The following is a 14,523-nucleotide window of genomic DNA, read 5'->3' as shown; positions in this document are numbered from 1 at the left end:
AATAATATTGGCAACATTAAACAGATCATCACTGTGGGAGTTTGAAATATGCAAAAAATCTGTTAATTTATTCAAACTTGTTCAGCTGTCATCAAAGATAAAAATATGCCTCCACTTTTTATCTTCTTCAGATCAAAGGTACATTTTTAAGTTTCTGTGTTTCTTTGATGACATTAACTTCATCATTTTTCCACCTAGTCAAAGTGGTTAAGAATGCAAGAAATAACATGAACTTCTGAAGTAAAATGTAGTCATATAATTCACTAGTTAATTAATATGAGAGGGGGAAAATTAATTGTATGTTTTTTAAAACAGAGACTGTCTTTTTAATATATAGGCTATGTATTGGTATGCGGACTCTCTCAAAAGCCTAGACCAAGTAGATCAGAAGCAACCAATAGCACAGCTATATACAAGATACTGGATACTGTACAGCAAACCCTAACAAAAGGACTTTTTAAAGTTAACCCAATTACCAAATAATGTGATGATAACATTAACTATCGATTGTCTTTTGGAACCCTAAGACAGCAGGAACCTCACATCTCCACTATAGAGCCTCTACTTCCCCCAGTCCTGGAACCCTTGGATAGGGCCCACTTTCCCGTATGCATCTCCCAATCCATATCAAATAATGTTGCATCTGCAGATCGCAACCTAATCAATGCAACGATTGCCACCTCAACATGCTTCACTTCAGACTGTGTCCAGAGACTTCACGTGTGGAATGACAACCCTTCAGCCTCATTACTCGGGTGAGACCTTTCCTTTCATAGTATACTCTAATTCCATCCCAGGTGGTTCACTTTCTAACAAAGTCCCAAAACCTAGATATACATCAGTTTCTATGAGAGAGAGCATATGTTAACACGTATCCATAAACTACTGCAAAATATATACCTGAAAGCAGAAGTACACTAGAGTTTGCAGTGAGTACCCCCCTAACACTTCCTCTCCACTGTTCCAACCTTTGGGTCCATGACTGCTCAACAATTTGTTTGGCTTTGTATGTTAGTTCTCTTTTCAGTCACCAGGTTCCAGATGTCATCAGGATGCCGGCCAGGCTTCCCTGGACTGAAGACCCCACCAGTGTTTCCTGGAGCTCTGCTTCCCCAGAGGCCCACCCTACTAGGGAAAGAGAGAGGCAGACTGGAGTATGGACCGACCAGTCAACGTCCATCTTCAGCGGGGAAGCAATTGCAGAAGCCAAACCTTCCACCTTCTGCAACCCACAAAGACCCTGGGTCCATGCTCCCAGAGGGATAGAGAATGGGAAAGCTATCAGGGGAGGGGATGGGATATGGAGATAGGGTGGTGGGAATTGTGTGGAGTTGTACCCCTCCTACCCTATGGTTTTGTTAATTTATCCTTTCTTAAATAAAATTTTTTAAAAATCCACTAATAAAGAAAATAAATAACATGAACTTCTGAAGTTCTGGTGATAGGAACAACAGCAAATTCGTTAAAATATATAGATCATTTATAAAGTATAGACTTCGTACCTGGAGAATAAAAGGCAAAAGAGAGCCATTTGGATGTTGTGACAGGTTTATGTGTGACCTGGAAGGACGAGAAGATGGTACCATAGGGGAAAAAGGGATGTACACAAATATAGACAGTTGTAGAAATAATAACTAACTCATATCTGCAGCCCTAGGAGAACTGCTGTAGCTTACAACAGAGGGATTGGGGATTCAGAACTCTTGTGGTAGGAATGGTGCAGAGTTGTACTCCTACTGTTTTGTAATTTTGTAAATGAATATTAAATCACTATTAAAAATAAAGAAAAAGAAAATGTAAACATTTAAAATATGTAAATAGTGTCAGGGAGACAAATCACACAACAGAGCACATGCTTTGTCATGTACAATGCCCTGGGTTTATGTCCTCCAGCCACATCAGAGCACCATGGACAGCACAGGGGGAGCCCCATGAATGCTGTTGGGGTGCTATTATTTCCACTCTCTTCTCCTACATTCTCTCCTTCCAAAAATAAAAAAGAGGCAATATGGAGGGTGGGGGAGATCACCAGCTAGAGCTATGCCTTACTCTGCATGAGGCCCTGGATTTGAGTTCCAACACCAAATGGGAGCACCTATGACAAATTAGAACTTCATAGGTGATGGAGTTGTACTGTGGTGTCTCCTCTCTAAAAAAACCCAAGTTGGTACAAGGAGGTATCTCATTGATATAACACATGCATGAGGTCCTCTACACTGCACCGGGAAAAAAAAGAATGAAAGAACAAAAGAAAGAGAAATTTGGGCTGGAAAGGATGCTCTGTGGTATCACCCATAGGCAAGGCCCTGAGTCCATTCATTGCTCAGCACCCCATAAAATGCATGAAACAAACAAACAAACAAACAAAAAACTGTGTCTAACAATATAAAGTTTCTTTTTTAATATTTTTATTGATTGTATTTTAATAAGAGAGATAGAGACAAAGACAGTGCATTGTTCATCTCTGACTTATGGTGGTGCTGGGGACTGAACATAGGACCTTAGTCATGAGACTCTTTTGCATAAACAATATGCTTTCTCCCCAGCCCACAATATGAAGTTTCTACTTTTTTAATAGTTGGTGTTTTATTCATGAGATGATTGGTCCTTAAAGCATAATATTCAGAATCATTAGAAGCAAAATGATTCACAGCCCCACCATACAACAGATAATATTCACCTTAATATAGATATAAACTTTTACTTGATTTTATGACAATGATTTTTTTTGTTAATTTGTGGAGTTTCATGAGCTTCCCCCTGGTAGCAGCACCTCAGCTGTGGTGTTAAGGCTCAAACCTGGGTTATGTACATAGCAGTGCATGTGCCCTACCCATAAGCTATCTCTCTAGTCCTAAGATGAAACTTCTTCAAACACTTAAAACCATAAAACATTCACTAGTTATATAATCTTGGATAAAAAATTAATTAGTCAAAACATGTTTATCACAGAAAGTAGTATCACACATTTAATGTTCAAGCATCACTTGTTAATCCTACAAATAAACAAGCCTGTTTTTAATAAGTGAAATACATCTTTTCTGAAGAAATTATACTTTTTTTAATCCAATCAAACACTAATGAAGAATTTCAATCAAAAGACTAGTCTAACCTGTACATCTGATAGAAAAACAAGAGTGAACTTTTCTGAATGTACTTATAATCCAATTAATTTTCTAAGCTTCGCCCTGTCTTTTTTATTGCTACTACTATGCAGCAGGAACTAATTGCTCAAGGAAAGATACAGATCACAAATTCAACTCATTTCTCTCCTCTAGCAAGATTCCTCTGGAACACTTATAAAAGGAGCCTGACATTTTCTGCCTTCTTCAACTTCTCTAAGAACTGAAGTAATAAAAAAAAGATTAAGTTGAAAAAAATATATAGGGGGCTGGACAGTGGCTCACTGGGTTAAGTGCACATAGTACAACACATGAGGACCCATGCAAGGATCCCAGTTTGAGCCCCTGCTCCCCACCTAGAGGGGGGTTGCTTCACAAGTGATGAAGTAGATTTGCAGGTGCCTTTCTTTCTCCCCACTCTCTATCTCCCCTCCCCTCTCAATTGCTCTCTGTCCTATCCAATACAAAAAAAAAAAAAAATGGAACAATGGCCGACAGGAGCAGTGGATTCATAGTGCAGGCACCTAGCCACAGCAATAACCCCGGAGACAAAAAAAAAGGATTATTTTGTTAATTAATGGGATTTTAAGGAGAAGAGGACAGCAGTTTTTGTTTGTTTGTTTTCTGTTTTTGTTTGTTTCCAGAAACCCTGCCAAGTGAGTGTTCTAAGCCTGGAAAGCGTTAGCATGTCTGTCACTGTGGTTAAGGGTGAGAGCCAGGACAAGGCTCTGTCATCAAGACCAAAAGCCACTGCTGTTCCCACCCAACCACTTTGAGCCTCTGAGACTTAGAAATGTCCAGACAGTAAGCCAAAGGATTGTTAGATGCTCTAGTAGAAAGAGACTGCTTTAGAACAATGCACCAACAATGTACCTCCTCCTCATTCAGAGCAGAGCTTTTGTTCCTGAGTTCCATTCCTGAGAAAACTCTCTTGCCCAGTAGATTCATTTTTCCCCCCATAATGTCACCAACGTTGTTTCCAGTGACGATTTTTCCTCTTTTTTATTTTCTTCTTTTTATTTAATAGGAAAGAGAAATTGAGAGGGGGGAGAGAGAGAACTTGTAAATCTTCCCCCCTGCATGTGGGGACCTGGGCTTGAACCCAGATCCTTGCATATGGTAACATGTGGGCTCAATTGGGTATACCATCAGTCTATCACATCTCTTTCTTTCTCTTCTTTTTTCTTCTTTGCTATCACAGAGAGAGAGGTTGAGAGGCACTGAGATAGAAAGAGAGAGGGAGAGATGCCTGAAGCCCTGCTTCACCATTTGTGAAGCTTTCCCTCAGCTGCAGTTAGAGATGGGACCTTAAATCCAAATCTTGTGTAAGGTAACTTGTGTACTCAACCAGGTCTGCCACACACTCCTCCACCACATTTTTATACACTGGCGGCAGAAGATGTTGGTCATGTGTAAGTTTGATGCCCTGAGATGAGTCAGTAGAGTGAATGGGCATGAAGTCTTTATCCAATAAATAAATCAATAAAGATAATCTTTAAAAATCATTAAAAAAAAAAAAAAAGAAAGAAATAGGGGCCAGGTGGTGACACACAAAGGGTATAAAAACCACTTCATATTTTGTCGGGAAATTGTGAGGAGCCTCACAAAGCACCCTGCATTCCTGATACTACAGCCTATCTACATAATCATTGTTTTGTCTGAAAGATCTCCACCCATTCTATTCCTCTGATCTACCTTCTTTCTACCCTCAAGACCCTCCCTGCCTGCAGGGTAATATTAGTCCTACCAGTTAAAATCCTTGCAATAGTTGCTAAGGAAGTTTCTACCTTCCCAGCCCCTTTTTGTATTCCTCTGCCCCTTTCCTAACCATTTCCATTTCCGACTTGCCACTTCCGGATCTGCCTTTTAAAAGCCTTGGCTCTCTGATCAATAAAGATATTGCATTGCCTCTCGCCACATGTTTGGTTCCTGAGTCATCTCCCTCACTTCGCTGAGTGAGTAGCAGCCCAGGCTGGCTCCGGTCGGGTTCTCTCCAACCCAGAGAGTATGTGCCCAGGAAGAGGCACCTCAACGCTAGCCTGGCAATATTTTCTCTAGATAAGGTAAGGGAAGGAATATTATTTCCTATCTTTTTTTTTGACCTGAAGAAAGCAAAATATTAAGTAGTTGAGATTTTAAGTCATAAACCTTCTCTCCCTCCACAGGTCTATAAGCTGCACCCTAACATAAACCTCACTCTGAAGATATTTGAACTGCTAAGGACTTATTCCCAAAGACAAAATTTAACAATAACTTTTAATTGTAATGTTGCTTTAAAGTTAAAATAGAGTCTACAAATTTCTGAACAATTCATCTTTTATAAGTAGCCTAGTTTTTCACTCCTTAGTAATTAGAACAAAAGATATAAATTACATTTCTATTTGACATCAAGTTAGAATATCAGAAGAGTATGAGATGATGAACTTGTTCATCTCTCACTCTCATGAGTTCTGTCTGATTTGCCCTACAAAACATGACTTCCCAGCAATGTGTCTTTACCTCCAAAAACTGCTCTGGTTATGTACCTAAGTTCAAATCTTGGATCAATTGTTTCTTAAAATCAATAAGACTTTGTACTTAGTACTTATATTTCTCTGAGGGAACTAGATCCTAAGAAAAATAAAATTTCATATAGTTTTTCAACTACTCTTATTTTTTCTTTTTTTTTTTTATTTATAAAAAGGAAACACTGACAAAAACCATAGGATAAGAGGGGTACAACTCCACACAATTCCCACTATCAGAACTCCGCATCCCATCCCCTCCCTTGATAGCTTTCCTATTCTTTAACGCTCTGGGAGTATGGACCCAAGGTCATTGTGGGATGCAGAAGGTGGAAGGTCTGACTTCTGTAATTGTTTCCCTGCTGAGCATGGGCACTGACAGACTCCCAGCCTGCCTCTCTCTTTCCCTAGTGAGGTGGGGTTCTAGGGAATAGGAGCTCTAGGACACATAGAACAAATAGATGGGGTTTACTGACAACAATACTTATATATCTTTCCCATATTTGGGAGCTACTCTCTTCCCTGATCCAGCTTTCTGGTCCTTTTTCCATCCATGACATCATCTCCCCAGACAATAACTTGCATCCACCTGCATATCAGATATCAGGCTCAGAGGAAAAAGAACACTAGTATATAAGTAAAATATAAGTAAAATATGCCTCCTAGCTATCTACAAAACGGAGATCCCCTACCCCCTCCCCCCCACTCTTCATCTACAATACTCCAGCCTCTAGGTTCATGATTAGTCAATAGCTTGTTTGGCTTTGTATGTTAACTCTCTTTTCAGCCACCAGGTTCCAGATGCTAGCATGATGCCAACCAGACTTCCCTGGACAGACAACCCCACCAATGTGTCCTGGAGCTCAAATTCCCCAGAACCACACCCTACTCTTCCTTTCTAAGTTATTTTCCTGTCCTTTTTTTTTCCATGTGAAAATGTAATACGTCAAAACTGATTAAATGCATATATCTAAGAATAGTTATTAACAATGTTATCCACATACAGCCAAATACTAAAATATCTATAACAAAATGTGACAGTAGTATCTACCATGTTGTATCAAATATCAATATTATGCCCTTTCCAACATTAACTTTTGTATTACATAAAATAAAAATATTTACATGATTTATTTTAGATCATTATTTTTTAAAGTGTGATGTCATACATTGTTTGGCTAAATTATTTAGTGGAACTTACTGAAAATATTTTTCAGCATTATTAAGATATAGTTAACAAATTAAAATGATTTCAAGTACATAAGCTTATCTATCACATCATATATTTACTATTTTTGCTTTATTGAAGCCAAACAATGAGATTTTTTTTAGTTCTATGCTATTATAAAGTGTTTAATTTTATTTTTAGGGTAAATGAAGATAATTTTTTAACCTAATTCCGATACACTATTTTTGTATTGCAATGTATAATTCATGTTTATTTGATTCCTCAAAAAAAAAGTACTGGATGGCTCATTTCAGTTTTCTCCACTAATTCATTTTGTTTGGGCAATTTCAGAGTAACTTCTTAAAACCAAGATTCAGACTTACTGACTGACAAGAAAAAAAACCATTTAATGTAGCAGGTCTCCAAATATATTTGGATGGAGGAGATTAGTAAGTTTGGAGAACTCTGGAGAATGTTGATTTTAGTTCTATTTGTTACTTTAAAAGTTTATACACATCAAAGCACTAGAATCATATAATATTCTAATAAATTTGTAAACCATTTTTCTATGAAAGGATTATAATGAAGTGATTCTACTTCACCAATTTAACCTGAATTATATCACAACATCTGACAGAGGAACACTTTTTATGGAATAGAAAATACATATGCATCCTTCTAGTCTGAATATTATTTACGTATTATTATTCTCCAAAATCTTACTTCTTTGACACATCATGCCCAATTTATTACAATAAAATTTTGTTCATCTGCGTAAACTTAAGTTTACCAGCTTATATAAGCTGCTATTATTAATATTATAGTAACATAGTAATTAAATTAGTCACAAATGCTTAAGCTTACCAGCTACCAAAGTGAGATTGCAACAATTAAAAGAATTTTTCTTCACTCTTCATCTTCATTTTTTTATGTGTGCTATATTTTAGGTATTTTAATTCAAGAGTAATAACTATTGATTTTCAACCCCCAATCAAACTTGCAGGGAAAAAAATAAAAAGAAGAAAAAACAAAGATATAACTGCTTGGTTCACCTGTGACAGAACCTAGAGTGACCTCTTGTGGTAAACACTATCTAAAACAAAAAAAATCTCTAGACAACAAAATAACCTTTTTCCCTATACTAGACACTGGAGAATATGGAAATTTCATCCCTCCAAGCTAGCAAACATCTTATTATTAACAAAGCAAGTGAAATGTAAACAAATTTCTTATACACCCCAACTTCTGAAATCAAGGAAAATATAGAGAAAAGAGAGCAACTTCAAGTAAAGACACGAGTGTTCTGGGATAAGCATCTCTAGTCAGCTAAGTGCTGCATTCATTATATAATGCAGTGTGGGCTCTAAAATTTGAACAATAACCCTCTGGCTTACTTATAAATACAATTTAGCAAGTGGTCAGTATAATTTCAACTTCTATAGTGTTCTAAACGTAAAAGTGATGTAATAACTGTGTTAACCAATGCTTTAAAAATGTGGTTTTATTAATGTTTCCTGAAGAGCTTAGTCATCAAAGTATTCTAAGAAATACTAAGAACTTTATACCCCCAAATTCATTTTTTCCATCATTTCTTTTCCTTTACATAAAACTTAGAAAGTAATCCATTTGAATTTTGTTTTAATTCACCGATTTTTTCCTCTCCTGTAGTTTCCTTTTTTAATATTGATAGTTTAACCTCAGTTTTTACATATATTGGTAATAGCACAAAAACAGTTTGAGATTTTCCTTAAGAAACAAAATAAATGAAAAGAAAAAAAAAAGAAACAACTGAGTGAACAAGTGCTAAGAGTCTCAAAGGAAAAAAAAAGAAAGAAGAGAAAATTAAAGAAAGGCACTGAATTATTGAATATTTTCTCTTAAAAATTAAATGGTCCATAAAGTACTACCTCTCCTGCTTTTTCCATGATGTTTAAAATGTTAAACCACACTTAATTTCTTATTTTAAAAAGGCATTATTTTGTATTTATGCTTTTTAAAAATTTTTTTTAATTTATTTATTTTTCCTTTTGTTGCCCTTATTGTCTTTTTATTGTTGTTGTAGTTATTATTGTTGTTGATGATGTCTTCTTTGTTAGATAGGACAGAAAGAAATGGAGAGAAGAGGAGAAGACAGAGGGGGAGAGAAAGAGACACCTGCAGAACTACCTCACTGCCTGTGAAGAGACTCCCCTGTAGGTGGGGAGTCGGGGCTAGAACTCTGAGCTGGAATCGGGATCTTTATGCTGGTCCTTGTGCTTTGTGTGCCATGTGCGCTTAGCCCGCTGTGCTACCGCCTGACTCCCTGTATTTATACTTTTAAATGGCAACCTAGTTTACTGTCAGGCTGATCATTTCCACCTATAAAGGATCAAAGACAACAATTGAAAGAGTAAAATGTGCTGCTGAAAGACAAAAAATAAACATATTGAAGGCCTTTGAAATGTCTTTATTTTTTAATCTAAAATTTCACCAAAAATCTGTTGTGTTTTTTCTCCCGAGTATTTACTTTCTACCTACAAATCCACTGCTCCCTACAATTCAATATATATTGGTAAATAGCTTGTACATATCGAAATTTCAGTAAAAGAAGCTAGTCTGATAATGTTCTAGAGATAGATCACTCAGTAACACTTTAGGAAAGGAGTTCTTTCCATAAAACTCTATGCAGATGTAGTAAGTTTACTACCCAGTTCTCAAGCTTTTCTCTTCCCTTCTTTGGTATTAGTCAAAAATCTATCTAGACCTTCTCCTGCAATTATGCTTTGGACCTTTACAACTTTATAAAACAACCATGTGCTTACTCTATCTAATTAGAGTCTCCTATGACTCCTTTAATTTCTCAAAAAAATTAATTATCTTGTCTTTTATCTTAAAACTAAAAAAAGAAGAATCCTCTATTTTTACTATTTTGGGATTTGGCTATAAAGTATGTGTGTATCCAGCCTCCTCAATGGCCCTCCTTCTTTCACTTTATAGGCTTTAAATCACCAGTTACAATTTGAAATGCTTTCCTATAACAGACTGAGTCAACTAAATAAGGAAAATAAAAATCCAATCTCAAGAGGTGTGAAATAACAGTAAATAGGCAATAAGTGCTACTCTAGGCCACAGAACGGCACACTTATTCTGGAAAATTGCAACAGAGGAGTTTGGGACTTTACAGGGAAATTCTCAGGCATGACAGCTACACCCAAATATCCCCCACTACCCCCCAAAAAGGGGGGGTTATGGAGAGGGGACAGAAAAACCATACTTTTTGCTCTTTTGTTCTGTATCATCAAGAAGTTCTACAATGGATTTCTAGTTTAGTAAGGCTTCAGTTCATTGTTGGTATCCAGAAATAAATAAATTCTGATGCTTTCTTGTGTTCATTTCCCTTCTCTCTTTCTCTCTGCCCATTCCCCCAACCCCCATTATCTTTGCTCTTTGTATGTGTAAAATAAAGTTTCTTCCTCTGTTTTTATATCTGGATGGATGCCTCTTGGTATATTTCTATATTCATTAGATTTCTACAAAATCTTCTCAGAAGAAAAGAGTTATATCAGAAAGAGAAGGATGTGATGGGATAAAAGCTCACTAGACCATTCCAGGCTTTTTTCAACCCTGAAACATCTTGGAAGAGCTGGCTCCTTTTCTTTCTTTTCCCACTAAAACTCTACAAACATCTCATTACCAATGCCATTAAGTTAGTGAATAATGAAATCTACACTGTGACAAACCCAATTCAGCTGTGAGAACACTGAAGGGCATTTCCTCTGTGTGTCTCAATTAAAGAACTACACAGGTTGATTTTTTTTTCTGCCAAATCATATGGAAATGGTGGCAACTGTGTAGACCATGAATGTGCAGACCTAGTTAAGACTAATTCTCAATTACCAAAGTTCTCTATTAAGGTGGAACTGAACCTCTTTGGTATTTACTACATATTTGTGCTCATATACTTACGTACACATTTCAAATAAGTCTTAGAAGTTTTGAATTGTGGTATGTCAACTTAGCCATAAGCAATTAATGTTATTTAAAATGCTGAGGCAGATAATTTTTCATTTGTGCCTGATGCTATCCATGGAAAGAAACCTTAAATAAAGCAACTGAGCACAAAGTATAAAAATGAAAAACCATTCAATAATTTGCATGGCAGATGTAGCCTGAAGATAATAGAAGAAGCAGGCTGGGGAGACTATATAATGGTGACACACAATGGCTCATGCCTTAGGCTCCAAGGTCCAAGGTTCAGTCCCCAGGACCACCATAAACCAGAGCTGAACAGTGCTCTGGTTTCTCTGTATCTTTCTCTCTCTCATGAAAATAAAATAAAATTTAAGTTAAAAATGTTTTTTAAAATGATAATAAAAGCAGGAATTTTAAGGCTACATACAGCTAAACCTTACTTTCATGGTATATTTGAAATTCATGGTTCCAGTCAGTATATGAAATTTCAACCAAAAAAAGCTTTACTAGGAAACTCCAGTAAAGGAGTTTTTATCTTTATCATGAAAATACACAGAGAGCCTATGAGTTTTATCTGTAAGGCCTTCTTTGAAAAGCAGTTGTTTTTTTTAATTTTTAATAATGTTTCTTTTAATTATTATCTTTATTTATTTATTTATTGGATAGAGACAGCCAGAAATCAAGGGGGAAGGAGGAAATAGAGAGTGAGAGAGACAGAGAGACACCTGCAGTACTGCTTCACCACTCGGAAAGCTGCAGGTGGGGTGTGGGGGCTCAAACCTAGATCATTGTGCATTGTAACATATGCGCTCAAACAGGTGCGCCACCACCCAGCCCTGAAAAGCAGTTTTAAAGACCAAATGAAGTTAAGATAACCAAAGAAGATGACAAAGATGACATAAGACTGGTACATCCCCTAAATAAACTTTAGAGTTCCCAGGTTGGTTGTTTTAATAGCAACTATTGTACTCTAGATCTGTGATAACTTTAATACAAAAAGGTAGTGAATAACCACAGAAATTGTCTGCCATTATGATTTATATTTATTATCAGAGAAATCAAAAATGCATGAAATCTCATTGGGGTGACTTAAAAATATTCTGTATATTTTTTTAAAAAAAAAAAACTAGATCCAGCCTATTAGCTATATTCTAATCCCAAACTTCTGCTCTATACTTTCACAGTGTCAGTATTTGATCAAAATGCAATAAGTAAAGTTCTGATTGTCAATAAAGCCCAAATATCATGTCAAAGATGTAGGAAAATCCCTTTGGGATTCTTAAATATATGTGGTTCCCCAAATCAGAGACTTATTTGGAAACCTAGTTTTCAGGAAAAAAAAATATCCAATCTAGTAAGACTTAGTAAATCTGATCTAGCAATTCAGGGAAAGAACAATTATAATTAATTATTCATTAGCATTGAAAGAATACCTCTGTTTTGCTTACTAGGTACTTCTCAACAATAAGTTTTTAAAAAATGGGAATAGAAGTGTTTTAATTTTTTAACCAGAAGGTTCCACATAGCATCTGTTGTATAAGGTCCCCCAATAAACAATGATTCAATGAATTATGAATAAATTGGCAGTGAGTTATAGTACTAGATAAAGTATTTCTATTGCTTTGGCCCATGCTCTCCTGTAACCGATTTTTCAAAATGTCTCTCTCATACTTCCACTAGCTAGGAATCTCAAAATAACAAGACTCGGGGGGGGGGCGTGTAAAAAATACTTTAAATATATATATAAAGTGGAAAAATTACATAAAAGAACTTAAAATAAGTGGGAAATGTGATTTCAGTAAAATGGAAAGTTTATGAGGTCTTAAAAGGTGAGGCATATACTTGATTCTCATTCAGTTTATCTTGGAAGAAATAAATGCCTAAATGGATGACATTTTGAAGAAACTTTAAGACAAGAAAGCATGTCTTATCAGTAGCAGGACAGGATGGTGTTTTAATTTTCTTTCTCCAGTCATCTTAAATTCACAGTGGCTAGTCTTTTCCTCCTATTACATTTCTTCTGCTTAAGTCAAATCAAATAAATATGCATAATATATAAATCCAATATATCACAGAGACCAATTCACAATGTTTAAAAAAGAGAAACTTTAAAAACAAATTAGTTCATAGTCATCGCTTTCCCATTTTTCAAGAAGTTAAACACCACCAGAATTCTGTGCCACACAAGGACCCTTTCAAAGGAGGTCACTGGGCCCAAAAGCCCCACAAGAGATTTAAATCTTCTTATTAAGTAGCCACTCCCGATGGCATTCCCAACTTGAGGGAAATCCTTCCACTGATACTAACTCCTGAGAATTTCATCAGTCTCTGCAATCTACTTGAGGAAAATGTGAAGAAAAAGATGAATCAGAAAAAAAAAAAAAAAAGATAGCCCTTCTCCAAAGCAAAACTCTTACTCTCCTGATGTACGCAACCGCCTTTGGTAGGATCTAGACAGGTAAAAGAGACGCTAGTACACCTTGGGGAGGGCACATAACTAACTTTCTACACCACACCTAAATGCCCACACCCACCCCAGATCAGTCAGTCCCAGTTGCAGAGACTAAAGCCACTAGGTAGGGCAGCCGGCACCCCCCTCCCCCCTTGGGAGAGAAATGGGATGGGGAGTTGCGGGGCGCGCGTGGGCGGGATGGGGTGGGGGGTGTTTCAAACTGCAACTCTTCTTACCACTGGAGCGCCTGACGATATTCTCCAAAAATGTGTTCTGCGGTGCCACCAGCCCTCTCTTGCCCCCCGGCATCCTGGGTCTGGACAGCGGCGGCCAGGATCCGCGGCGGGGGAGGGGGGGATGCAGGAAGAGAAGGTGGTGGAGAAAGAGGAAGAAAAGGTGGAGAAGACCGAGCCGAAAGAAGAGGGGGCGCGGCGGCGGCGGCGGGGTCCCCTGACTGTGTCTCCAGCCTGACCCGGATGAGCAGCTCTGGGGAGGAGGACCAGGCAGTTCATGGTAGTAACGCTCCCCCGGCCGCCGCTGCCCAGACTGTGGCGGTGCCGCACACGGGGCTCGGGAACTGCAGGCTCGGCGGGGCACAGTGCGCCTGCGCCGCCCCCGCTGTCGCTGTCCCGCAGGTGCTGCTGCTGAAGCTGCTGCTGAGGCTGCTGCCGCGGCGGAGGTCGCCTGGGCGGGCGCTCAGCATTTCTCCCCCCGCCCCGCGCCCCGGGGCCGGTGAAGCTGAAAGAACCAGCTCAAGTGTTTCCTTCCCGGTCTCCCTTGGCACAGACGGCAACCCCTTCCACGGCGTCTTCCGGCCCGAGCCCACCCCTGTCGCGCAGCTGGAGCCCCGCAGCCCGCTGAGTCCAACTTCGGCGGCCGCTCCTCTCCCCCCGCACTGGAGACGGAGGCAAATGCTCGCAGTCCAGCCGGGCGGCGGAGTGGGATGGGGAAGCAGAGAGGGGAAGCAAGCAGGATCGGAGAGGACACTTGGCAATCAATCCGGGGGGGAGGGGGAGCGCTGTCACATCTCAGCTGCTCTCGCCTGGGTCCAGAGCCCCGGCTACTCGCGAGGAGGCGACTGGGCAGAGCCGAGGCTCCCTCTGGAGCGAGCCCAGGCTGAGAGCCAAGCCCGGGCGGACTGGGCGGCGCGCGGGGACGCAGAGCAGCCACCTGACGCTGCCACCGCCCCCCTCCGGGCTCAACTGGGGCGCTCGCAGTGCCCGCCCTGCCCCTCAACCCCGAGCCGGAGCCGCTTTGCCTCTGAGCCCGGAGCAGACGAGCTAGTCCTCCCCAAGCCCCACGTAGAGCCGGATCCTCTGGAGAGAG

General features: G+C 39.0%; 1 protein-coding gene across 1 annotated transcript in view; it reads right to left on the bottom strand.

Moving 5' to 3' along the window:
- KCNH5 (potassium voltage-gated channel subfamily H member 5) overlaps positions 1 to 13,564 on the bottom strand; it is a 447,738-nt gene extending 434,174 nt beyond the window's left edge. Inside the window, exon 1 of the mRNA XM_007530917.3 lies at positions 13,434 to 13,564. Coding sequence (XP_007530979.1) covers positions 13,434 to 13,506 — 73 coding nt within the window. The 5' untranslated portion in view covers positions 13,507 to 13,564. The remainder of the gene's footprint in view (positions 1 to 13,433) is intronic.
- Positions 13,565 to 14,523: the final 959 nt, after the last annotated feature.

Source organism: Erinaceus europaeus, chromosome 16, assembly GCF_950295315.1.
Source record: "Erinaceus europaeus chromosome 16, mEriEur2.1, whole genome shotgun sequence".
In the NCBI taxonomy this organism is placed as follows: Eukaryota; Metazoa; Chordata; class Mammalia; order Eulipotyphla; family Erinaceidae; genus Erinaceus; species Erinaceus europaeus.
Note: the sequence above shows the minus strand (reverse complement) of the source record. Positions and strands in the feature narration are given on the sequence as shown.